Source organism: Hemiscyllium ocellatum, chromosome 17 (assembly GCF_020745735.1).
Source record: "Hemiscyllium ocellatum isolate sHemOce1 chromosome 17, sHemOce1.pat.X.cur, whole genome shotgun sequence".
Lineage (NCBI taxonomy): Eukaryota > Metazoa > Chordata > Chondrichthyes > Orectolobiformes > Hemiscylliidae > Hemiscyllium > Hemiscyllium ocellatum.
The window spans coordinates 40,695,784-40,723,066 of NC_083417.1; the positions used below are offsets into that span (position 1 = coordinate 40,695,784).

Genomic DNA, 27,283 nt, shown 5'->3' on the forward strand with positions numbered 1-27,283 from the left:
TGACAATTCTTAGAAGCATGGCATTCCAACCAGAACTCTATCAACAAACACATTGATTTGGATACCATTTACCATGCCTGAGAAAAAGAACATAAAATGACATCACCGCAGGAAATGATGTCATCACAGGAAATGACATCACTAACCCAAGGAAACCCAAACACTTAAATAGAAAGCGAGCTATACCACGAGTGCTTTATCCGGAGGCTCACTGAAAATGTTACCTAATATGGTGACAAAACATCTGAAAATGAACTTTCCAGCTCAGTGAGCAAACCTACTTTCAGAGGATGTTATTAAACTGGAAAGTGCAGAAGAAATTTTACAAGGCTGTTGTCAGGACTCGAGGATGTGAGTTATCGGGAGAGGTTGGACAAGCTGGGACTTTTTTCTTCAGAGCGTAGGAGACTGCGGGGGGATATTATAGAAGTGTAGAAGATCATGAAAGGCATTGATTGAGTGAATGCACTCAGTTTTTTTCCCAGAGTTGGGGAATCGCAGACGAGAGGGCATCAGTTTAATGTTAGGGAGAAAGAATAAAAGGTAACCTGAGTAGCAATTTGTTTTGTACAGAGGGTGGTGTGCATATAGAATGAACTGCCAACAGAAGTGGTTGAAGTAGGTACATAAACAACATTTAAAAGGCATTTGGACAAATACATGGATAGGAAAGGTTTAGAAGGATATGGGCCAAGTGTAGCACAATGGGGTCAGAATGGATTGACGTTTTGGTTGGCATGGACTGGTTTGGGCTGAAGGGCCTGTGTCCGTGCTGGTGGACTCTATGCTTCTATTCAGATGTACTGTGTTTTTTCCCTCGCAAACTACAATTAAAAGCTATTAATTTTCATAATCACCGTTGCATAATCGATCATCCTTTCTTGATTTGCATTTCAGTTTCAAAACCATTTGAAATAGAGTCATAGAGACATATAGCATAGAAACAGACCCTTCCATCCAGCCCGTCCATGCCAACCAGATATCCCAAACCAATCTATTCCCACCTGCCAGCACCTGGCCCACATCCCTCCAAACCCTTCCTCTTAATGTACTCATCTAAATGCTTCTTAAATGTTGCAATTGTACCAGCCTCCACTACTTCCACTGGCAGCTCATTCCATACACGTACCACCCTCTGTCTGAAAAAGTTGCCCCTTAGGTCTCTTTTATATCTTTCCCCTCTCACCCTAAACCTATGCCCTCTTGCTCTGGACTCCCAGACCCCAGGGAAAATACCTTGTCTATTTCCCCAATCCATACCCCTCACAATTTTGTAAACCTCTATAAGGTCACCATTAAGCCTCCAACGCTCCAGGGATAACAACCCCAGGCTGTTCAGCCTCTCCCTATAGCTCAAATCCTCCAACCCTGGCAATATCCTTGCAAATCTTTTCTGAACCCTTTCAAGTTTCACAACATCCTTCCAATAGGAAGGAGACCAGAATTGCACGCAATATTCCAACAGTGGCCTCACCAATGTCCTGTACAGCCGCAACATGACTTCCCAACTTCTGTACTCAATACTCTGACCAATAAAGGAAAGCATACCAAATGCCTTCTTCACCATCCTATCTACCTGCGACTCCACTTTCAAGGAGCTATGAACCTGCCCTCCAAGGTCTCTTTGTTCAGCAACACTCCCTAGGACCTTACCATTAAGTGTATAATTCCTGCTACGATTTGCTTTCCCAAAATGCAGCACCTCGCATTTATCTGAATTAAACTCCATCTGCTACTTCTCAGCCCATTGGCCCATCTGGTCAAGATCCTGTTGTAATCTGGAGTAACCCTCTTCGCTGTCCACCACACCTCCAATTTTGGTGTCATTTGCACACTTACTAACTGTACCTCTTCTGCTCGTGTCCAAATCATTTATGTAAATGAGAAATGTCCAAAGTTTTTCTATATCTCATTTTGAATGTTTTGAGGAATAAATATCAGCAGATCTAGTGACAGACTGCTCAAGGGCATTGCACTAGGAACAGATGTCAGGCTTGTTCATCGCCTTCTGACTGCTTTTCCAAACTCTGTCATCAACAACTGGTTGTAAGTCCACACACCAATCAGCTACTTGTTATAAGCCGAATGTCATTTGCACATCATCTCTTGGTACTAATTCATCTGCAATTAATCTTCTTCTAATGGTTGACAAACAAATGTAAACAGTACTTCCAATAAGTGCTTAAAGCTTCCTATTAAAGTGTGCAGTAATCCCTTCCACAATCCTTGTTTGAACTACGTTTTTCCCATTTCAATCTACAATCCATAAACTGGATCTAAAAAAAATAATATTGTCTTTGCATGGTACACAAGTCATGTCATGCACTGGGACAGTGATATCCCCACCAATGATCAAAATGAAATAGACAATGAGCTCCCAATACAAAATATGTTGGTCATTGGACATTGGCCATCTTGGTTAAAGACGAATCAGAGTCTGGGGAGGCAGTCAGATGGCTATGTACAAGCCTGACATCTGCCCCTGGTGGACTGCTCTTGAGGAGTTTGTCACTGGATCTGCTAATATCTATTCCTCAAAACATTCAAAATAAGTAGCTGTTTGGTATGTGGAGTTGCAACCACTTGTTGATGACAAAGACCTTATGTCTCCTGACAACTCTTTTTGGCTGTCAACTATCTGAACAGCTTTTTGGTGTCCAGTGAGAAGGGCAGAGGCCTTTGGACCACTGAAAGGGAGGTAGTGCCCTTTTCTCTGCAGTTTAAAAAAACACACATGGTCTCCACAAAGCCAGTTTATTTTTGCTCACTGTTGCTTTTAACCAATGAGTCAGAGACTTTATAAGTTCTTCCATTCTGTGCTTCTTGTAAGCAAGTTAAAGTCCTTGGAGAAGAAAGATTGCGAAAAAAAGTCCTGGTAATCCAGAAGGATCATCTCCATAATCCTGCTGACAAGACCATTGAACTGCCTTCCCAGTTTACCCTTGACTATTGACACCTAGTATTGGTCGATGTTACATGTCTACAGTTAATAGTTGTTAACCTGTAGCTAGGTTCTGTTTATATAACTGGTAAAAAGTCATTTTTGTAAACTACAGAAACCTAGGCCATACTTTCAGACAACCCAGATCTAAAAAGATGGGTAAATTGGAAAATTTTGCATGCTTTTACAAATGTTAAAAATTTGATCATGGTTCCAGGAATAACGGAGCTTGATTTCCAGGGCACTATTCTCATCATGGGTGACCCCAGCAAGTAAGAAATTGTAATATTAGAAATATGTGCAAGATCAAGACCAAGCAATCTAATTTAGATACATAATATTCATGCCCATATGAAAATTAACTTAGAGACTTGGTATTGCTAAAATATTATTTTTAATTATCTGATTTTTAAATGTTGGAACTGTACTTTTTTATTAATGGTATGGATATTCACAATACTGGAGTTATAAATTTGGATCTTTTTTCTTTGTATCTTGTTACTAATGTGTGTTTATTTTTCAAAACCACTTGCTACTTATCTTACAGATAGCTGTCCACAAAGATCCAGTGATCACAATGGATCTTTCCTGACTTTGCTTTAATTAGAATGTCAATTTAAGATAATTTATGGTTTTCAGCTGCAGTGATATCATCTAGTCAATTACAGAAAAGAATTCTCAGACAGCAAACCAGAAAGCAAAAACGCATTTTACAGACAATGTTTAGATGAGATTACTTACAGTGTGGAAACAGGCCCTGCGGCCCAACAAGTCCACACCGACCTGCCAAAGTGCAACCCACCCATACCCCTACATATACCCCTTACCTAACACTACGGGCAATTTAGCATGGCCAATTCACCTGACCCGCACATCTTTGGACTGTGGGAGGAAACCGGAGCACCCGGAGGAAACCCACGCAGACACGGGGAGAACGTGCAAACTCCACACAGTCAGTCACCTGAGGCGGGAATTGAACCCATGTACCTGGCGCTGTGAGGCAGCAGTGCTAACCACTGTGCCACCGTGTTTACATGAACATAAATACACATGGAAGCTCATATAACCATAAATATAATTTTTTTTGCCTCATGGAAAACGTTGAAACTCCACAAAAATAAAATGATTTTTTTTTCTGTGACTAGTTATTCAGATAGTACTTATGAACTTAGTTCATTATTTAAAAACTCGACTGAGTTAAGTTCAATAAAATGTATTCTTTGAAGACATTTTAAACAGACAAGTCATATAAAAGTGGAAGTTCATATCTATTCAAGTGATTCCTGAAGATTTCTCATCTGTGGGAATTCAACAGAGCAACTTGGGGAAGAACAGGGAATGACAGACAGCAGTTTTTGTATTTCATATTTATTTGCACATGTGCAAAGACCCAAATATGCTGTCAGTTTCACAGTTGTAATGATAGCAAATGCTGGGTTATTGCAACGTTTTGAAAGTTCTCTTATTTTCTTGTTCTCATTACATGGGTATTGATTCCCTGCTGCATTTTGTCAGAAGTTAGTACTTTTCGATTGTAATTGCTGAATTAGAAGAGGGCAAAGGACGCATGGGAATTTAATAGAAACAAGGTTTATAATTATTTCAATCTGAAATGACACTACAGCGTTAAAGTAGTTCTTCTGTAACATGATGGTTGCGTTCTTGTACAACCCAGTGTTATTGAAGAATCGCATGTTAGAAACAACAATTAAAGTGTTGGTGATGTAATCATGTTACTGCCAACACATTTTTAAAAAGTTTGTGCTTTAGAAAGTGTCCTCCAATTCATCAGTCGCATTATAGTGAATTTGTTTTAACGAAACACGTGTTATAGCAGAATGACCTAACATAGAACAGATACCATTACCTGGCAGATCTAATCTTCCTACATCTTGATTTCTACTTTGCGCTGCTATTAATACTTCTTGAGTAATATGGGTAGTTGGGGGAGTGGTGTGACAGCAAGCATCGATTTAAATCAAACTTTTAATTTTTTTGCGGATTGTATAGTATGCGATTTAAAATCGTTCTCGCACGAAACATTGTCTCAGACCAACAGTACGTGAGAAGGATTTACTTGGAAAAATATCCACATTTATGATGGATACTGGACGGTAGCATTTCATACTTGCGTTTCTGTCAGCTAACCTGTTTGGGCACTTGCCTGTGCTGTGATGCATGCCATTCAACAACATTTACAGTGAATCAGCACAACTGCAGTATTTGGATTGCATGAAGTTGTTCAGCTATAAATAAATTATTTACAATTGTGTTTCCATTTCTGAGTATTTTTTGGCATGTTTTGTAAATTCATAGGAATTTTGCTATATTCAAAATAGCTTATCAAAACCAGCATCTTATCAGAATTATCTGTTATTATCATAATGATAAAATATGCGCTATTAACATTTTAATTTACTTACCTAATTTTAGTATCTGAAACCTTAATGTATTGGAATGTTCCCAAATAAGCAAAAAGTGGACTTAAAGTGGCCACAGTAATCACCTGACCAAAGATTAAGCCATCATAAAACCATCATAATGTCTAGTCTGAAATGAGAATAGTATTTTTATGAAGAGATAGAAACTAATTTGAATCAAAGAGGTCTAACTCCTGTTTGATTTACATCATTATGAGGAATTCACATTTTGGACATACCAAAAAAGACAACACTCTGTCTCCAGGCCAGATACTCACAATGTATCCAGACCTGTGAATAAATATTTAAACTGTATTTCAGGCAACAGCATTTGCAGGTTTGATCAGATGTTTGAGACTGGAACTGGAGAAATCGCTCTCTGGAAAAACAACACCTGGTGGCAAAGCAAGCTGAAGAAACATCTAAACACCAAGAACGCAAATATATCTGCAAGATTCATAGCTGTAGTTCATCCAAGACACCACTGACCAATTGTGGTCTTTGGTTAATACCTTATGCTTTCAGGAAATCCTATGGAATTAAACGGCATACTTTTTTTTCTTCCTTTTGTAATGAACACTATCCCCTTTTTTAACTAAGTACATGTACTTGTATGTGCGTGTTTGATGCTGCATCCTTATTATGTTTTCTTCCTCTGAGTTAGCAAGTTAAAAAAAATTGCCCTTTCACTTCAAGAAGCTCTTCTAATTGGCTTTTTAAAAAATGTTTTTGGTGAACTAACTTCACTTTAATTGGACAGACGAATAACTGTATTATGAAAAGAATTTAAAATATTTTGTCACAGCTGAGTAGGGAAGTTGAAAAGAAGCAAGCAGATTTACCTCTCCACAACTGGTTGTAACAATGTCAACCGCCCTTTGCTCGAGAAACAAATGGTTGCTGAAAGGAGAGACAAGTTGCCAAAGCTTTTTATCTTCGATTCATTAGGGCAAGCATCAGAACGAAAGATTTCAAATTATCACAATTGATACTGCAGAAGAAAAAGGTTTCCTGCTGAATCTGATTGGCTGAGGCATTGACATGGAGAAAGCACCAGAGAATTAGAAACTTGATATCCCCTGTTCAGTGCTTAACACCTTCAGTTTCGTTCATTGTAACTTCCCCTGTCTCTATCTCCTAACCAACTTCCTGATACTGCTTGGAGGTTGATTGGGGACCAAGGCATGCGAGGGGAATTATGAAAGGAAGCCATAGGGAGGTGGGAGTAGAGTCTGAAGTGTTCAGGGATGCTATTGGATTGGAGGGGTGAACTAGAATTTGAGGCTGAATTAGGGAAACCTTGAAAAGACTTGTAATATAACTGAAGGCAGACAGCACAGATATAATCTGGATTAGTGGTGCTGGAAGAGCTCAGCAGTTCAGGCAGCATCCGAGGAGCAGTAAAATCGACATTTCGGACAAAAACCCTTCACAGATGTAATCTGTCATGTTGAAAGGTTGTTGCTTCAATGGAGTTGCACCTTGCTGCTAGGCCACCTCAAAAACCTAACTGATGCATTGATGCTACAGCCAGGAGAGCAAATCCTCTGACAGTCCATGAGAAACTTTCAAATGCAGTTTTTGGTGTATGTCTCCACTTTACAACTGACTGTGAAGTTAGGCTCTTGTTCATATAGTCTAACAAAACTTTCCATCTCCCTCAACTTTAATTGAAACACGATTCTTGAAGTATTTTTGTTGCTTGCTTTTCCCTTTTCTTTTGGAAAGCTTTTATATTGGTTTGTACTAGACTTCATTTGTTTTGTTTTTACCCACATTCTATTTTGCCCGATTTATTCGATGTTTTCATACACATTATGAGAGATATGAGGTCATTCTTTTTAAGAATCTTGTTGTTTGTGAAGCCATTTGTGATATTTTTAAAGATTAATTTTCTTCTGCTGCTTTCATTTAAGGGATTAATTGTCAATGTTCATGCAGCTATTTTTGTTTATCTTTTATATCAAGGATTAAGCTTAGTCATGACTGCTCTTTCACATTAATCCTTTGTTTTCTTTCCATGACTGGTGTGATATTTAATTTATTTTAGACTGTCTTTACTCCATTTTGGAATGTATTTGGGCTTTTACTTTGTTCATTAAATAGTCTGACAAATAATCAGTAGTAAATTTTTCCATAACCCTTTTTTCATTAACAGTAGTTATTTAGTTCCTATATTTTGATACAGTTGCATTAGATGATAAATGATTAAGTAACACTGCTACTTTTTCTTTACACCATTTAATGAACTCTGTTCCCATTTCTTTTTTAAGTATGAATTTTGACCAATATCCGTTCAGTTTGCATTTTAGATCTCTAAAAAGAATATGTGGTATGAGATTAGGAAAAGAGCAGCAGATTGTTTTAAAACTAGTTTGAAGGAGAAACAGAAATTAACTACAATTTCTGAGTGGTTGAAGTAGTGCGAAAGGATACTTTTCTCAAAGCATTATTTCACGGGACTGCTTTTGTTCCCTGGAAACATTTACCAATTTGGATTGTGTGCTGGTGGGAATGGTGCCCAGATTTGAAGCTGAGACTAAAACAAGAGGGATAGTCAATAATACTGAGGATCAAAGGAAGCTTAAAAGGAATTAATACTAAATTGCAGAAATGATTCAGCAGCTTCCAAGATCCAGTTGCTTTTCAATTAATTTATTTCACTGGAATATCTAGATAACTTGTTTTATCATTTATTCTTATTTGAACTCATTCGCTTTTATTTCTGACACCCTAAAAATATTAGCTGACAGTTTTCATACATCATGCAAAAGTATACACACAGAACTGGAAGCCAAAAGAACTACTATCTCAGATTTAGGAATGGTAAATAAATCATTCTCAAAATTGATTTCATTTAACGTAGATGAGGACTCAAATAATTAGGTGAGCAAAGGAGGCATGGGAAAACACTGGTGGATAAAATTAGGGAAAATCCCAAGATTTTCTCCAAGTATATTAAGAGAAAAAGTGATAAGTGCTGGAAAGTGCTATTAGTGTAGTTATGTTGGTGCAGGCTTAATGGGCGAAAGGACCTCATCTATCATGTATAACTCCACAGTAGTCATTTAGGTGTTTCATGTTCCTCGTCTGAAAAAAAATTCCAATTTATTTACCAAATTATTTGCTCTTTCCATGCTTTTTCACTTTATATTCAGCTTTGTATTTATCAGGAAGTTAGTTGCACTTTGAGTTCAAAGAAAGACTGTATACAAATCTAATGTTACCTGAAGAAATAAGCAAAATGTGAAATGATGTTAAGTGTATATAAAGTTACGTAATCAATGTAGACAGCAATTTAAAAAAAAACATTTTTTTTGGTGTATATCATCATAGTAATAATTATAGTGAAACATCACTGCAAGCATCACAGGCTAATCTTAATTCAAAAAAAAGGAAATGTAAAACATGTCAAAGCAACTAATGAAAAACACCATTTGATGAAGCAGAGGAACTATTAACTTATTTGTTAAGACTGTTTCATATCACTGGGGTGCAACATGTATGTAGCTTGATTCCCATTCACTTCCCAGCTCCAATTGTGACATATTCTCCTGGGAGAGGTTTTTTTAAAAAAACAGAAAGTCTTCTGTCATTTCAAGAGAATTAGAAAAAAGCTCAAGGAGGCTTTTTTTTCCCCAAATCCTCAAGGACAATCAGACAGGTTTTTTAAATGTGAATTGCTTCCTTTAAACAATACAAAATTTATCTCAATGTTCCATGAGAACTTTGTTTGTTTAAATGAAAATGGGCACCACTAGCCAAGCTAGTATGTATTTTCCATCCCTAATTGCTAAAAGAAGGTAGTGGTGAACTACCTCCTTGGACTGTTGCGGTTCTTGGGGTGTTAGGAAGAGAGTTCCCGGATTTTGACCCAGTGACAATGAAGGACTAATTATGTAGTTCAAAGTCGGGAATGCTGGTCAGCTGTTTAACTCTGTTCATGGCTATGCATCTAACTATATGCTTGCAGTGGGATGTCCTTCAACACAATGAACAATATTTATACAGAACATTCCATGACCTTAGGATGTCCAAAGTGCCTTACAACCAGTAAGGTCCTTTTGAAGTATAGTCACCTCTGTAATAGAGAGAAATATGGGAATCACTTTAAACATATTTCCCATAAGGAGCCCTATGATGATGACCATTTCATCTGTATTAGACATTAGTCTAATCTTAATTAGATTAGACTGCCAGCTCTTCTTTATATAACAGCATACAATTAAACAATTCACTGGATAAGGGGATTGCTCAATCTTCCCCTCTATCACTAATTGGGGAGCCCAAAATTAGATTAGATTACTTACAGTGTGGAAATAGGCCCTTCAGCCCAACAAGTCCACACCGACCCACCGAAGCGCAACCCACCCATTCCCCTACATTTACCCCTTTACCTAACCCGATGGGCAATTTAGCATGGCCAATTCACCTGACCTGCAGGTCTTTGGACTGTGGGAGGAAACTGGAGCACCCGGAGGAAACCAGGGCAGACACGGGGAGAATGTGCCTGAGTTGGGAATTGAACCCAGGTCTTTAGCGCTGAGGCAGCAGTGCTAACCACTGTGCCACCGTGCTGCCCACAAAATGTCAGAAAAAAGACAACGCAGATATATTTGCATGTATCTTCAGCCATAAGTCTTGTATTGATTATCTGTCTTGGCCTCATCCTGAAGTCCACAACATCACACATGTCATTCTTCAGCCAGTTTGATTCGCTCCACATGACATCAAGAAATTGCTGAAGCAGCTGGATGATGTAAAAGCTGTTGGCCCTGACAATATTCCAGAATAGGCACTCGCAAAACCCTTAGTCAAGCTGTTCAAGTAAACTGACATCTATCTGGCAATGTAAACAATTGCCCAGGTATAGTCTTAGCACAAAAGTCAGGAGAAATCCAACCTGAGCAGTTAGCACCTCACCAGTTCACTCTCAACCATTAACTAAGGACTGAAAGCTTTTAGTGAGTGTACTTTCAAACAACCTTACTTGACAACAGCCCATTTGTTCTTTTTCACTTTGCTGCAAGTGTCACTTGGTCCTGGCCTCATTAAAACCTTAATCCAAGCTCAGGCAAAAAGCTGAACTCCAGAGATAAGGCGATTGTGTTTGCCCTTGACATCAAGGAGTGTATATAGGTTTGCTCGCTCAGCTGGAAGGTTCAGTTTTAGATGTTTTGTCACCATACATAAGGATCAGTGGTCGGTACAACTTCGTGGGCTGAAGGGCCTGTTCTGTGCTGTACTGTTCAATGTTCTATGCTTGGTAATGTCATCGGTGAGCCTATGGATGAAGCACTGGTGGTATGGCCTGCTTTTTATGTGTGTTTAGGTGTCCTTGGGTTGGCGATGTACGTTCCTGTTCTTTTTCTCAGGGGTGGTAAATTGTGTTTGTTGATAGAGTTCCAGTTGGAATGCCATGCTTCTCGCGCGTGTTTCTGTTTGGCTTGTCCAAGGATGGATGTCTTGTCCCAGCCAAAATGGCGCCCTTCCTTGTTTTTATGTAAGATACTAGTGAGAGTGGGTCATGTCTTTTTGTGGCTAGTTAGTGTTCATATATCCTGGTGGCTAGTTTTCTGCCTGTTTGTCTGATGTAGCGTTTGTTTCCTTGCAAGGCATTTTGTAAATGACATTAGTTTTGCTGTTGTCTGTATAGGGTCTTTCAAGTACATAAGCTGCTGTTTTAGTGTGTTGGTGGCTTTGTGGGCTACCATGATTCCAAGAGGTCTGAGTAGTCTGACAGTCATTTCTGAGATGTATTTTATGTAAGGGAGAGTGGCTAGGGGTTCTGGATGTGTTTTATCTGCTTGTTCGGGTTTGTTGCAGAGAAATTGGCGGACTATGTTTGTTGGGTACCCATTCTTTTTGACTACATTAACCTGAGCTATAAATCTTCTCAAAACTCACTATCAGGGTAGTATTTGAGTATAAAATGAGGTCTGCAGATGCTGGAGATCACAGCTGAAAATATGTTGCTGGTCAAAGCACAGCAGGCCAGGCAGCATCTCAGGAATAGGGAATTCGACGTTTCGAGCATAAGCCCTTCATCAGGAATGAGAGAGAGTAGCCAAGCAGGCTAAGATAAAAGGTAGGGAGGAGGGACTTGGGGGAGGGGCGATGGAGGTGGGATAGGTGGAAGGAGGTCAAGGTGAGGGTGATGGGCCGGAGTGGGGTGGGGGCGGAGAGGTCAGGAAGGAGATTGCAGGTTAGGAGGGCGGTGCTGAGTTGAGGGAACCGACTGAGACAAGGTGGGGGGAGGGGAAATGAGGAAACTGGAGAAATCTGAATTCATACCTTGTGGTTGGAGGGTTCCCAGGCGGAAGATGAGGCGCTCCTCCTCCAGCCGTCGTGTTGTTATGTTCTGCCGGTGGAGGAGTCCAAGGACCTGCATGTCCTCGGTGGAGTGGGAGGGAGAGTTTAAAGTGTTGAGCCACGGGGTGGTTGGGTTGGTTGGTCCGGGTGGCCCAGAGGTGTTCTCTGAAGCGTTCCACAAGTAAGCGGCCTGTCTCCCCAATATAGAGTAGGCCACATCGGGTGCAGCGGATGCAATAGATGATGTGTGTGGAGGTACAGGTGAACTTGTGGCGGATATGGAAGGATCCCTTGGGGCCTTGGAGGGAAGTGAGTGTGGAGGTGTGGGCGCAAGTTTTACATTTCCTGCGGTTGCAGGGGAAAGTGCCGGGGGTGGAGGTTGGGTTGGTGGGGGGTATGGATCTGACGAGGGAGTCACGAAGGGAGTGGTCCTTGCGGAACGCTGATAGGGGAGGGGAGGGAAATATATCCCTGGTGGTGGGGTCCGTTTGGAGGTGGCGGAAATGACGGCGGATGATACGTTGTATGCGGAGGTTGGTGGGGTGGTAGGTGAGAACCAGTGGGGTTCTGTCTTGGTGGCGGTTGGAGGAGCGGGGCTCAAGGGCGGAGGAGCGGGAAGTGGAGGAGATGCGGTGGAGCGCATCGTCGATCACGTCTTGGGGGAATCTGCGGTCCTTGAAGAAGGAGGCCATCTGGGCTGTGCGGTGTTGGAACTGGTCTTCCTGGGAGCAGATGCGACGGAGACGAAGGAATTGGGAATATGGGATGGAGTTTTTGCAGGGGGCAGGGTGGGAGGAGGTGTAGTCCAGGTAGCTGTGGGAGTCAGTCGGTTTATAGTAGATGTCTGTGTTGAGTCGGTCGCCCGAGATAGAGATGGAAAGGTCTAGGAAGGGGAGGGAGGAGTCTGAGACAGTCCAAGTGAATTTCAGGTCGGGATGGAAGGTGTTAGTAAAGTTGATGAACTGTTCAACCTCCTCGTGGGAGCACGAGGCAGCGCCGATACAGTCATCGATGTAGCGGAGGAAAAGGTGGGGGGTGGTGCCAGTGTAGTTGCGGAAGATGGACTGTTCCACATATCCTACGAAGAGGCAGGCATAGCTGGGGCCCATGCGGGTGCCCATGGCAACTCCTTTAGTTTGGAGGAAGTGGGAGGATTGAAAAGAGAAGTTATTCAGGGTGAGGACAAGTTCAGTCAGTCGAAGGAGGGTGTCAGTGGAAGGGTACTGGTTGGTGCGGCGGGAAAGGAAGAAGCGGAGGGCTTTGAGTCCTTCGTGATGGGGGATGGAGGTGTACAGGGACTGGATGTCCATAGTGAAAATAAGGCGTTGGGGACCGTGGAAGCGAAAATCCTGGAGGAGGTGGAGGGCGTGGGTGGTGTCCCGATGGCAGCAAGGAGCTCGAGCAAAACTGGGGTCAGTTGAAGGGATGGATAAAACTTTCCATTGATTGATGTCATACCTAGAACAAAGGAAGATGGTTGTGATTGTTGAAGGTCAGTCATCATAGCTGCAGGGCATCAATGCAGGAGTTCCTCAAGGTAGTATCTTAGGTCCAACTAATTGCAACCGCTTTATTGCTGACCTCTCCATCATGAAGGCAGAAATGGGGATGTTTAATGATGATTGTAACTCTGATATTGAAGCAATCCATGTTTGTGTGCAGCAAGATCTCGACAACATACAGGGTTCTCACTTGGGAGCATAGTGATTTAAAGTAACCAGTCTGGAATCATAAATTGGGAAAACATGCCGAGTTGAAACAACTGACAAATTGCAAGTAATATTCACATCACTAAGTGCCAGGTAACCACCATCTCCAGGAAGAGAGAATTTGTCCTTTGACATTCGATGAAATTATTGTTGCTAAGTCTCTCACTAGCAACATCCTTGGGGTTTTAAATGACTAGAACTTGAACTGGACCAACAATGTAAATGGGGTAGCTGCAAGAACAGGTCAGATGCTGTTAATTCGATGGTGAGTAACTGATCTTGTGTATCCCAAATGCCTGTCCATCAACTGCAAGTTCTCATCCTAGTCAAACATTGTCATGATTTGAAACTATATTGCTATTCTTTCATTGTCATTAGATTAAAGTCTTGGAACTCCCTAACAGCATTGTAAGTGTTCCTATACCCGAAGTACTGTAGTGATTCAAGAATGCAACTAACCACCACCTCCGGGGCAACTTGAAATGAGCTATAAATGCTGTCCTTGACAGCAACATCCACATTGCATGGATCAGTCCAGAGAAAGACAAATAAGATTCCACATGCTGGAACTCTGAAACAAAATGATAGAAATGATCAGCAGCGTGTAAATTGGTCTTGCTGCTTTATATTGCTGCAAAGGATGACGTTCACTCCCGAGTATCATCTAAACTGAAGAAAACAGTTATTTATTTGCCAGTTCTCTCTCCGGATTAACTTCATAAGTGTTGCAAATGTTATCGATTCAAAATGTAATTGTTAAAATAAACTAGGGGACCACATTAAATACCCAGTTCACCACCTTTATTCTCAAATTTCATCTAATACCTGTTAGCTTATAGTCCCTCAACTGCTAATGCTCCTAGCAGATTTATCAATATTACTGCAGTATAATTCTACTATGCATCATTAGGTATCTACATAACATCAATGTATGTCTGTTGAATTATCTCATATATTTTTGTTTCTTTTCAGTAAAATCAACTGTTCTCAACTACCAGAGTCCTGCAACGGGTCTTTTCCCCAGCAAAACAGTTGGTGATTGTAATTATGCCAAAGTTCGAGATTGCCTTTATTGTGCTGCCAGTGCATGGGCTGTAGCACTGGCTTATAGGTAAGTGCATTCCTTGTGGATATCTATAGTACACTACCAAGAGACTTTTGAATTCAAATGTTTTTAGAAGATTTGTGTCTGCAGAGCTTGGTGGTCAATAAATTGCAATGTGAAGTGTAAAGGTTTGCATTGATGTGACAATTCATTTATAATACTAAAGCAAACAATGTCGAATACAAACTAATTTTTCTGCATTGGATGGATGTTGTTTTGGATAGAGTCCATTTCCCTCTCCTCCGCCCTTGAAGCCCGCCCCTCCAATCACCACCAGGACAGAACCCCACTGGTCCTCACCTACCACCCCACCAACCTCCAGATACATCGTATCATCCTTCAACATTTCCACCACCTCCAAACAGACCCCACCACCAAGGGCATATTTCCCTCCCTTCCCCTATCAGCATTCCGGGAAGACCACTTCCTCCGCGACTCCCTCGTCAGGTCCACACCCCCCACCAACCCAACCTCCACTCCCGGCACCTTCCCCTGCAACCGCAAGAAATGCAAAACTTGCGCCCACACCTCTCCTCTCCCTTCCCTCCAAGGCCCCAAGGGATCCTTCCATATCCGTCACAAATTCACATGTACCTCCACACACATCATTTACTGCATCCGCTGTGCCCGATGTGGCCTCCTCTACATTGGGGAGACAGGCCACCTACTTGCGGAACGTTTCAGAGAACACCTCTGGGACACCCGGGTCAACCTACCCAACCACCCCGTGGCGGAACACTTTAACTTCCCCTCCCACTCTGCCAAGGACATGCAGGTCCTTGGCCTCCTCCATTGCCAGACCATGGCAACACAACGCCTGGAGGAAGAGCGCTTCATCTTCCGTCTGGGAACCCTCCAACCACAAGGGATGAATGCAGATTTCTCCAGCTTCCTCATTTTCCCTCCTCCCACCTTATCTCAGTCCCAACCCTTGGACTCAGGACCGCTTTCTTGACCTGCAATCTTCTTCCTGACCTCTCCGCCCCACTCCCTGTCCAGCCTATCACCCTCACCTTAACCTCCTTCCACCTATCGCATTCCCAATGCCCCTCCCCCAAGTCCCTCCTCCCTACCTTTTATCTTAGCTGGTTTGGCACACCTTCCTCATTCCTGAAGAAGGGCTTATGCCTGAAATGTCGATTCTCCTGCTCCTTGAATGCTGCCCGACCTGCTACGCTTTTCCAGCAACACATTTTTCAGCTCTGATCTCCAGCATCTGCAGTCCTCACTTTCTCCATTTATAGCAGCACAGCACTGGTCTAAACTTTGCAGTGAAGAATTTTGTGCTTCTCTTGTGATTGTATCAAAAGAACTAGAACTCTTTGCAGTGTTGGAGATAATTTGACCCAACATTTGTATGCCAACTCTTTCCACTCAACCTAATTCCACTTTCCCCTCCTTGTTCAAGAAACACTAAGTTGGTACACAGGCAACAACTTGGAAGGAAAAGTTTGTGTTGGTCTTTTGTGCAACTAGTATGAAGTACACTAATAAGGAATCTTCCTACTAGATATTGAGACCACACCTGGAGTACTTTGTGTAGTTTTGATCTTTATATTTAACGAAGGATGTATTTGAATTGATGTTGATATGGTGATGGTCCACTAGGTTTGTCTCTGGGATGGGAGGGTTTCCTAAAATGAGAAGCTGAGGAAGTTTGGCCCACACTCTGGAATTTAGAAGAATAAGAAGTGATCCCATTGAACCACAAAAGATTCTGAATATATGCAAATACCGAAATGGAGTTGAGCCTGAGGACTGTCCATAATGATTTTGAATGAAGGCATGTTGTTGTCTACTTTTCCAACTTAAGTGCTTATGTTCTTTTCTGGTCGTTCTGTACATCCTCCATCTTAACTTTACTTAAAAATTGACTCTGTGCCTTAAGCATGACAAGTATTCTGTGCTTCAATTAAATAAATTTCTTCAAAAGTCTTTCCTTGCACTCTGATATTTTAAATTAATAACTAATTGTTTTTGACACTTCATAACTAGAAGAACGTATTTCTTTATACACAGCAAACTCTTATTTTAATATTGTTTATCAAAATCTTATCTTAGCCTTTTCTATTTCAATGAAGAAAAAAATCCCATTATGCCTGAGCTCAACCCTTGACATTATTCTGGTGAATTTATGCTGTATTATTTGAATGACTTCTAAGTATTTTTCATAACAAAGCTGTTAATACACAGTGATTTAAATAATCTAATCAATGTTTAGTACAAATTCATCCTTTATTCTGTACCATTGTCCTGAATACTTTTATTTAGCACATAAGATTCCACATTGTTTTTGAACCCCAAGTAGCTCTGTTCACCAGTAAATATCCAATAATGTCTTTTCATTATTCATATACTCCCTTTTTCCCTGACTCATATTAAATTGCATCTTCTGCCTCATTGCCCAGCCATTAGCCTGCCTATGTCTTACTGTTGGGCCCCTGTGACTCATATCTTTTAAGTTCTGCTAATTAATACTGCTGTGTAATATTGAAACAAAGAAAAAGAAATGAAATATAAATGATGAAAATTCAGTTTCCTGCTGTATTCTAACATTATAGTGTAGATTATCACAACATATTGAGAAAAAACAACTGTTGGAAGCTTCAAACCAAAAGTTAAATGGTACAGACATCCAATCACAGAGTAAACTTAGCTTTACATTTAACCTCAAAATAGTTGGTCATTTATTACATAACCTTCAGTGTAACTTGACTGAGAATCTCTGATCAGGATCAGCCACCCCCAATAACAACGGCCCCAACCACCTCCCTGACCATCCAACTAACCCCTCTCAATTTTCACTTGCTGACAACCCTCATTCCCCACCAAGCAGATCCAACTATTCCCTGCCAATGTTAGTGGCTACCCGCCCACCTGACTACTATTTCTCCTCCACACCACCCCCGCCCCCAACTACCCAGTTTTTTTCACCAGCCGGACATGACTGGCTCTTACCAAGACCAAACTCACCTCACCCCCACATCTCTGAGCCACCTCACCCCTCTGATTCGTCTCGCCCCCATCACAATTTCTATCTCCCTTCCCAATTCACCTTGGCCCCTCAATTCATATTCCCCACCCCCCCCACCCCAACCAACTGATCCATCTCACCCTGCACCCATTATGTCCACTTACTCACCTTATCTATCTTTGAACCATTAAGTCAACTATTCACTAACCCGTGTTCATTTATTAAAAGTCATGAAACCTTTAAATAATTACTTGACTATGGTAGCAAGTTGCAAATAAACCAAGTGCCATGGTAATGGAATCTCTCTGCGTTGCAGTACTCAATGCACGGGCTGTGAATGTAAATGGCTATGTGCTATACATATTAGCTTAGTTGAATATATCCTCAAGAAAATGGAATCAAAGAATATCACTTGCACTTTTAGATAATGCAATAACTTTAGAGTGTGCAACTGGGATGTTTACTATTGTCCAATGTCACATGTTTTTACTTATGATAGTAAAGGGCTTTTGAAAAAGGGGAATGTTTTCTTATCATGGTTGAAGTGATGTCCCTTTAAGGCATCACAGTGCAGTTGAGCCTTGAATCCAGGAACCACAAGTTCTCTGTACTATAGCATACAAGACACAAGCTATGTCTGAAATTGCTCTGTACTGTGTAAATTGGTTTAGCTAAATAAACCAACCAGAGATCTGAAGTAATGAGAATACACAAATCACATTTGTGTTACATTTAGGTTGCGCAGACTATTATTACACTATTGTCATAAAAAGGAGTGTATATTCTCCTTCCACTGATTCTCTTAAACTCAGTAGGTATGCCCTGTGATTTATACAGAGGCTGACACTGCCCATTTCTGCTTCAGCACTGATTGGAAAATCCCAGAAGCAATTGGGATTCTTCAGAACTTTCTGAAGTCTTACCAGATCGGAAACATTAACTCTGTTTCTTTCCCCACAGATGCTGCCAGATTTGCTGAGTTTCTGCAACATTCTGTGTTTATTGTTGAATATTAGTTTTGTTGAGACTTGAGCATTGTTTAATTGGTTCTCCAGTACACATTCTGATTAATTTGGTCAACTTCACCTTTGAATATTTTACAGCAAAAACGGTTTAACTTAATTCTAAAATATAAAATTCATTTCAAGGTGACTTCTAAGACTGATACCTCTCTGAAGCAAATTTGGCCATATGACCTCTTGTACCACTGTCCCACAAAGATCCCACCAATATTAGACTGGTGTGATCAGGTGTTTGGCCTCAGGATATTTTAGATGGTCTGTTTTGGTATCCTGAGCACGTTCCTAGGCAACAAGGGATTCTAGTGTTGTAAAAATGTCACTGAACCGTCATTCCTGTTTTGTGCCTTATAATTAGGTGTGAAAAAGTTTAGATCTATAAATGGTTCGGAACTTAATCAGCTGAGCAAGCCTACAAGATTGGTCATTGTAATTATCAATTAATATACATTACATAACTTTTTTGTACTTGTATTTGTTTCAGAGCATACTTAAACAAAAGCTCTACTTCCTACTGTTAGGATCTCTGTTGAGACTAATAACTTTTCTTCAAAGAAAGCTGAAACCCAGTTATTTATTGAAATAAAGAAGACATAATAATCCACGGCTTACTAAAAAAAGCACTATAATAAAGAGGGAGAGATTGAAATGTAGAAAGAACAAGAAGTGTTAAAATTGAAAATGATCTATATAAATAGAAAGGATTAGCCACTGTGAGCTTTGGCATCTTGGAGGGTGAAGCTAGGGAATTTGTAATGGAAAAGAAGGAAATGGTGAAGACTTTGAACAAGTATTTCTTGTACAAGATACAAAATGCATTTCAAGAATAGTTGAAAATAGAGGCAAAAAAACGAGCAGCTTAAAGTAAGCTATATCACTACAGCATACAAAGTATGGCCTAGTAGCAGGAGTAGGTCAAACTCTCCTTCAAACCTGTTGGCCTCAAATCCACTTTACTGCCTCCTGCCATACCCTTTACCACCTTGTTTATTAAAAATATTCAAGGACTATTCATCAGTAGCCTTTGGGGGAAAAGAATTCCACGGCTGAAGAGCATAGGGACAGGAGTAGGCCATTCAGCCTGTCAAGCCTGTTCCACCATTCATTGAGATCATGGCTAATATGTGGCCTAATTTCATAAACCTGACTTTAGCCCATACCCATTGATACCTTTGCTTTACAAAAATTAATACATCTCAGGTTTAGCATTAATAACTGATCCGACAACCACTATTACTTGTAGAAGAGACTTCTAAACATCTACTGTCCTTTTTGTGTAGTGATGGACTTTAGGCTCAATCTACAAACTTATTATCTTTTATGTGTGAGCCAAGTCCTGCGTGCTCTTTAAAATAAAGCAATAAGAAAAAACATTTAATCTTGCACTTTTAGTTTTATTCTAACAATAAGTGGATAAAGTATACAGAGCTCTGGGTCTAAACCTTTCTGTCCCTGACAAACTACTAAGTCAGTCAGTTCACAAAGAAAAAAGACCACTCTCTGTCCCTGATCCAGTCTTTTATACGATACAAAATATCATACCATCACTCATTGGCTGTTGCCCTGATTCCATTCCCCGCCTCCTCGCATTTCCGGCTGTCCGATCTCACGTGACCTTCCCTTTTTCGGAGACAAAGGACCACCATGCGGCCTCCTTTCGAGCGCAAAACGGCAGTCTCGCCCACTTCCGGGGCGTGAAACGGCCGATCACGTGACCTCCCGGAGCACGAAACAGGGAGACCACGTGACCACGCCCGCGTCCCGGAGCATCACGTGATCATCCTTTTTAGCGCACTAGAGGACCACGTGACCTCCGAGCGCCGAGGACACGCCCCCCAGACCCGACAATTTAGTTTCCAGGTAGGTTTTTTTAATATATATATTTACAGTAGAAATGTTGCATCTCTCCTGAATGGCCTGGCCTTAATTATATGACTATGCCACCAAGTTCTAGAATCACCAGCCAATGTAAATAGTTTAGCTATGCTGTCTCGTCCTGTTAATATTCGAAGGCTTTGATTAAATCATCCCTTAATCTAAATTCTAAAGAAAACAGGCCTAATTTGTATAATCTCTCCTGTATCTCTGAAAGAAAAAAAACTCGTTATTCATACCCTGAATTGTACAGGTGCTGCTATAAGTGCATAACTGGAGCAAAGTGCCTTTGGAGTGGTGGGGTACTGACAGCAAGAAAGCAGTGTCCCTGTTTTAACTACCACCTTGGCCTGGGAGTGCCAGAAGATGAACTGAAAGTCTTTTGGGACGAGCGAGAGCTAAGCTTTTCCTGCACTTGCTTCTCTCTGAATCAAAGCTGTTTCTGCAATCCATCTCTTCCATGCTTTGTCTTCCGTCTTCACCAACACGGACTTCCTCTCTCCTGACTTTGCTGTTCCCCCACTCAGGGGTCCTATGTCTTTATTTTCCAAATCTTCAATTCCCAGAGGAAGTCATCTCCTACTACCCATATCTGGAAACAACATGTTTTAGCACTTTTTGATTTTTTGGAAGCAATGCTTTTAGGTCTCCTGTTTCATTCCCACTAATTCCTTTATTGTGTGGATGCAATCACATAGTAATTTACCTTATGCATTGACATTCGGTTTCTTTACTTGCACAGAAGCAGAATTACAATAAATCATCAGTATTCTCAAAGTTCAATACCACTTTATCAAACTTAAAACCACAACACACGTGAAACATTGATTTCTTAGACAACAGAGTATTTAAATTGGCACAAAATAGTCAGCATAAATTAGCAACAAATCTGACACCCATAACTATACATAAAAAGCCAGCATTGTAAAGACAATCTCAGCAGACCAAAGAGTTTACAGCTCAATAGTTATACGTTTGTCTCTAACAGTATCCTTGCACCTCAAATAATTCAGACACTTTAAGGTTTGATAATGCAAAATTTTAAATTTTATGATATAAAAGTAAGTTACATTCTTCAACTTTTTCACGCAGAGGGTGGTACATGTATGGAATGAGCTGCCAGAGGATGTGGTGGAGGCTGGTATAATTGCAACATTTAAGAGGCTGCAAATGTGTTGCTGGTCAAAGCACAGCAGGTTAGGCAGCATCTCAGGAATAGAGAATTCAACGTTTCGAGCATAAGCCCTTCATCAGGAATAAGAGAGAGAGAGCCAAGCAGGCTGAGATAAAAGGTAGGGAGGAGGGACTAGGGGGAGGGGCGATGGAGGTGGGATAGGTGGAAGGAGGTCAAGGTGAGGGTGATAGGCCGGAGTGGGGTGGGGGCGGAGAGGTCAGGAAGAGGATTGCAGGTTAGGAGGGCGGTGCTGAGTTGAGGGAACCGACTGAGACAAGGTGGGGGGAGGGGAAATGAGGAAGCTGGAGAAATCTGAATTCATACCTTGTGGTTGGAGGGTTCCCAGGCGGAAGATGAGGCGCTCCTCCTCCAGCCGTCGTGTAGTTGTGTTCTGCCGGTGGAGGAGTCCAAGGACCTGCATGTCCTCGGTGGAGTGGGAGGGGGAGTTAAAGTGTTGAGCCACGGGGTGATTGGGTTGGTTGGTTCGGGCGGCCCAGAGGTGTTCTCTGAAGCGTTCCGCAAGTAAGCGGCCTGTCTCACCAATATAGAGGAGGCCACATCGGGTGCAGCGGATGCAATAGATGATGTGTGTGGAGGTACAGGTGAACTTGTGGCGGATATGGAAGGATCCCTTGGGGCCTTGGAGGGAAGTGAGTGTGGAGGTGTGGGCGCAAGTTTTACATTTCCTGCGGTTGCAGGGGAAGGTGCCGGGGGTGGAGGTTGGGTTGGTGGGGGGTGTGGATCTGACAAGGGAGTCACGAAGGGAGTGGTCCTTGCGGAACGCTGATAGGGGAGGGGAGGGAAATATATCCTTGGTGGTGGGGTCCGTTTGGAGGTGGCGGAAATGGCGGCGGATAATACGTTGTATGCGCAGGTTGGTGGGGTGGTAGGTGAGAACCAGTGGGGTTCTGTCTTGGTGGCGGTTGGAGGAGCGGGGCTCAAGGGCGGAGGAGCGGGAAGTGGAGGAGATGCGGCATTTGGATGGGTAGACGAATAGGAAGGGTTTGGAGGGATATGGGCCAGGTGCTGGCAGGTGGGACTAGATTGGGTTGGGAGATATGGTTGGCATGGACAGAACGGACCGAAGGGTCTGTTTTCATGCTGTACATCTCTATGACTCTATGACTTTTAATGTGAAGGTAAAGTCATCATAGCCCAGAGGACAATCCATCTGCTGTCTTATTCGCAAAAGATGTCTGGTGGTGGTTTACCCTGAGTGTCACCACAGGCGAGGGGAGAATTTGCAAACGAGCATCCTTGATGGTAGCCTCAGTCGGTGCGGGAAATGAGCTCATGCTATTGGCATTACTCTGCATTGCAAGCAAGCCATTCAGCCAATGGAGGTTTTTGACCCCCACAATTAACATGTGCATTTCGTTTTTGCCCCATAATGCAGCTGGTGAACTTCTGTAGCTTTAAACTAGATACTCCATATTCATTTGTAAGGAATTTATTACCTAAATGACTTCAAGTTTTCTTGGATCCCAGTTAGCTGAGTGTTCACTCATTTAAAACTCTAAAACTCTGCCCTCCCTTTTTCAGACTCTCTCACTCTCCTTTTGTCACCCTTTGCTTCAATTTGCATTTCCCTTTGGAGCTACTTTATCCACTTTTAGCACCCCCTCTCTCTTTTGAACCCTTGCCCAATTTTCACAATGTCTCAGTTTGCATTAAATTGTCCTTCAGTAAATTAAATTATGCTTGAATGTGAAATGTAGTTGCTGAAATCTCAGTGCAAGGGCAAACTTCCAAATGATGTAAAGATTCGTGAGATTAAGATGACTGGATCTTGTGAGAAGTGTTAATGACTGCTATCTCATAATTCTTTCACGGTTCCACCAATTCAAAGTGGTCTAGAAGCATTTGCATGTCACCACAGATGATTAAAAGAGCCACAATTTCCTGGCCTATCATTCTGGGGGATGTTACTGCTTTAGGGCATACTGTGTACATGAGGCCTTCTCACAAAATAATTCAGACCTATTTGTTTTCAAACTTTTGTCTTGGCCACTGGCAAACCAGAATCATGCAGTTGAATGCATATTATCCATTTTTTAAAAGTACCACAATGTTTCACTTAAGTCAATGGCTGGCAAGTGGACATGGTTTATCCACTTCTAATGTGGCTCCTGTCTCTTGTTCAGACTCCAAACACATGCACGGCTACCCTACAATAGTAGTTACACTTTTTTATGTTGTTCCTTGTGGCATGTTATAAATGTTCTCGAGCAATATTCCACTTTGAACCATTCTGAAAAACCATGTAATACTCAGTTGAGTGAATATCAAGATTGATAGTAGCAAAGCTGTATGCTGTAAAACCCTTCCAGTGTGAGGGATCATGCTTTCCTCCTGGACAGGGGGAAAGATAAGCTAATCGGCCCCTATCTGCGCACCCTTGACAGGATCAGTGATACTAGCAACCCTATCTGCACTTCCCAAGTCTCTAGTCATCCCAACAAATGTTAACACATACAGATTTGCTCATCAACCTTCAGTTACTTTTCTGTTTGCTGTACACAGTCTCCTGTAAGAGAAGAAGGTGGCCAGTTAGTGTCTTATAAATTTGTTTGGTTGAACTGCTCATCATAATTGAGTAGTTACTAATATTAGATTACATTAGATTACTTACAGTGTGGAAACAGGCCCTTCGGCCCAACAAGTCCACACCGACCCGCCAAAGCGCAACCCACCCATACCCCTACCCCTACATTTACCCCTTACCTAACACTACGGGCAATTGAGCATGGCCAATTCATCTGACCCGCACATCTTTGGACTGTGGGAGGAAACCGGAGCACCCAGAGGAAACCCACGCAGACACGGAGAACGTGCAAACTCCAAACAGTCTGTCGCCTGAGTCGGGAGTTGAACCCGGGTCTCAGGCGCTGTGAGGCAGCAGTGCTAACCACTGTGCCACTGAAGGAAATGTGCATTGTCAGAGTGTGACTTGCAATAGCGAATTTTGTTGAGGCTGAGGCAAAGCATTTGGATTTTGGGACTGAGTTCCCTATCGAGATTATTGGTACTGGATTGATGCATTGAGCAGTGGTTTGAGTTTGTAGTAGGACATGCAGTTGGAGAAAGAGCTCACTCACTATGGCAAATTGAGATAACTAAAATCTTTCTGCACAGTATTCAGATTCTTGGAGCAATATGTAATACTTCTAACGTTAACATCAAGGTTAATAATTTACAATTTCTGGATGGTGTCCTTTTCCACAACAGATAGAAGATATTGTCTCTGAGAGCATTAAGATACAGGAGTAAAATTAGGCCATTTGTCCAACTAAGTCAACTCTGCCATTCGATCATGGTTGATATGTTTCTCAATTCCATTCTCCTGCCTTCTCCCCATATCCTCTGATTGGCTTACTAATCAAGAACCTTTCTATCTCAGTCTTAAATTCGCCCAATTACTTGACCTTGACAGCCTTCTGTGGCAATGAGTTCCACCCCCTGGCTAAAGAAATTCATCTATTCTCAGTTATAAGGGTTGTTCTTTCACTCTGAGGCTGTGCCCTTGGGTCCTCATCTTCTTCCTACTAGTGGAAACATCATCGCTATGTCCATTCTATCCAGGATTCTCAGTGTTCTGTAAGTTTCAATGAGATCTACACTCATCCTTCTACACTCCACTGAGAACAGATATGTGATCCTCAACTGCTCCTCATGTGACAAGCCCTTTATTCCCAGGAAAATTGTTGTAAACCTCCCCTGGACCCCATCCAAGGCCAGCGTATACTTCCTTAGATATGGAACCCAAATTATTCACAATATTCCAAATGTGGTCTGACCAGAGCCTTATACAGCCTCAGCAGCGCATCTTTGCTCTTGTCTAGCCATTATGAGATGAACACTAATGTTGCATTTGCCCTCCTAACTGTCAACTGCACCTACATGATAATCTGAAGAGATTCCAGAATTAGGACTCTGGAGTCCCTTTTTGCTTTCGATTTCCAAAGCCTTTCCCCATTTAGAAAATAGTCTACCTCTAATTTTCCTACCAAAGTCCATAACCGCATACTTTCCAACATTGTATGTATCCTGCTACTCCTTTGCTCACTCTCCTGGCTTGTCCAAATCCTTCTGCAGCCTCCCAACTCTACCTGTCTCTCCACATATTAGTGTCATCTGCAAACTTAGCAACAATGCCTTCCGTTCCTTGGTCCAGTTCATCTATTACAATTCTTCTACCATTACCACCAATACAATCTGAAAACTTTGCATGATCTGTTGCATGTTCGGCTATTCCTCAAAGTATTACAGCACAGATTCTGTTTCCAACTGGCACCTGCCATTTCTTGCAGCCACAATGCTACTCTACTTTGAGGTGCAGGATTCCTTCAGTTGTGTTAACTATTCAAAATATTAAGTTTCCTGCTGTGCGTAATCAACGGATACTGTGGGCAGGGTTTAGCTGTATGCAACAATTGTCTTAAGCATTGGACAGCGTAATTTTCCCGTGCTGCCTGCATCACACTGAACAGATGCAGCTTAATCCCATTCCGTTATCATTTTAGAGATTTAGGTGATTCAACTTCCACAACTTGATTGTAGCTCATTTGAACTCTGAAAAGAAGTGCAAAGGCTGAGAAATTTTGTGCACTCCTTGAGTAAAATGTGAATAATATTAGTGGTGGAAAGCCATCTTCAATGTCTTTGTTTATGTCGAAAAATAATGCAAAAACATCGTGGTAGATTCCTAGGAGCTAATACTCCATTAAATTATCATTTGGAAAGATGAAACAAAGGAAGGAAGAAAATTAAAGTTTAAGAAATTGTAATTCCTTATGAGCACTTTGTACTATTTCTTGAAGTTTTGCACACTTTTGTTTCCACCTTGCTATATATTGTGAAATCAACACAGTGAGTATTTTCCAGACATATTGGTCAAAGGCTAGAGTGCTGAGATCCCTGCTGTTTGTAATAAATATAAATGATTTGGAGAAGAATGTAGCTGGCCTGATTAGTAAATATGTCAACAACACAAAGATTATGGGAGTTGTGGATAGTGAGGAGGATTGTCAGAGAGTGTAACAGAATATAGATAGGCTGGCGACTTGGGTGGACAAATGGCAGATGGAGTTTAATCCGAACAAATTCAATGAAGGAGGGAGGTATACAGTAAATGGCACAACCCTTAGAAGAATTAACATGCAGAGGGATCTAGGTGTACAGGTCTACAGTTCCCTGAAGGAGTCAAAACAAATGAATAAAGTGGTCAAGAAGACGTATGGCATGCTTGCTTTCATCGGTCGGGGCTTAGAGTTTAAAGATTGGCAAATCATATTGAAGCTGTATAGAATTAGGGCAAATTTGGAATATTGTGTACATTTCTGGTCACCTCACTACCAGAAGGATGTGGAGGCTTTTGAGAGGGTACAGAAACAGTTTCCAGGATGTTGCCTGGTTTGAAGAGTATTATCTATGAGAAGCGATTGGACAGATTTGGCTTGTTTACACTTGAATGTCGAAAGATGAGGAACGACCTGATAGCTGTTTACAAATTACGTGAGGCATGGATAGTTGGAGTTGTCTTCTCATGGTAGAAATGTCAATTATAAGGGAACATAGATTTAATGTGAAAAGTGGAATGTTTAATGAAGTTTAATGAAAAGCAAACATTTTATACAGAGGGTGGTAAGTGCAAAGAATATGCTGCCAGAGGAGGTGGTGGAGGCGAATACAGTAGCAATGTTTAAGAAGCATGTTGACAGATACATGAATAAGCAGGGAATAAAAAGATACAGA

The 27,283-nt window shown here is 41.5% G+C and overlaps 1 protein-coding gene across 4 annotated transcripts in view; it reads left to right on the plus strand.

The window, feature by feature from the left end:
* phkb (phosphorylase kinase, beta) overlaps window positions 1-27,283 on the plus strand; it is a 262,162-nt gene that overhangs the window by 25,381 nt on the left and 209,498 nt on the right. For all 4 annotated transcript variants that reach the window (XM_060838109.1, XM_060838108.1, XM_060838110.1 and 1 more), the window contains one exon: window positions 14,355-14,493. In XM_060838109.1, the coding sequence (XP_060694092.1) occupies window positions 14,355-14,493 (139 nt within the window). The remainder of the gene's footprint in view (window positions 1-14,354; window positions 14,494-27,283) is intronic.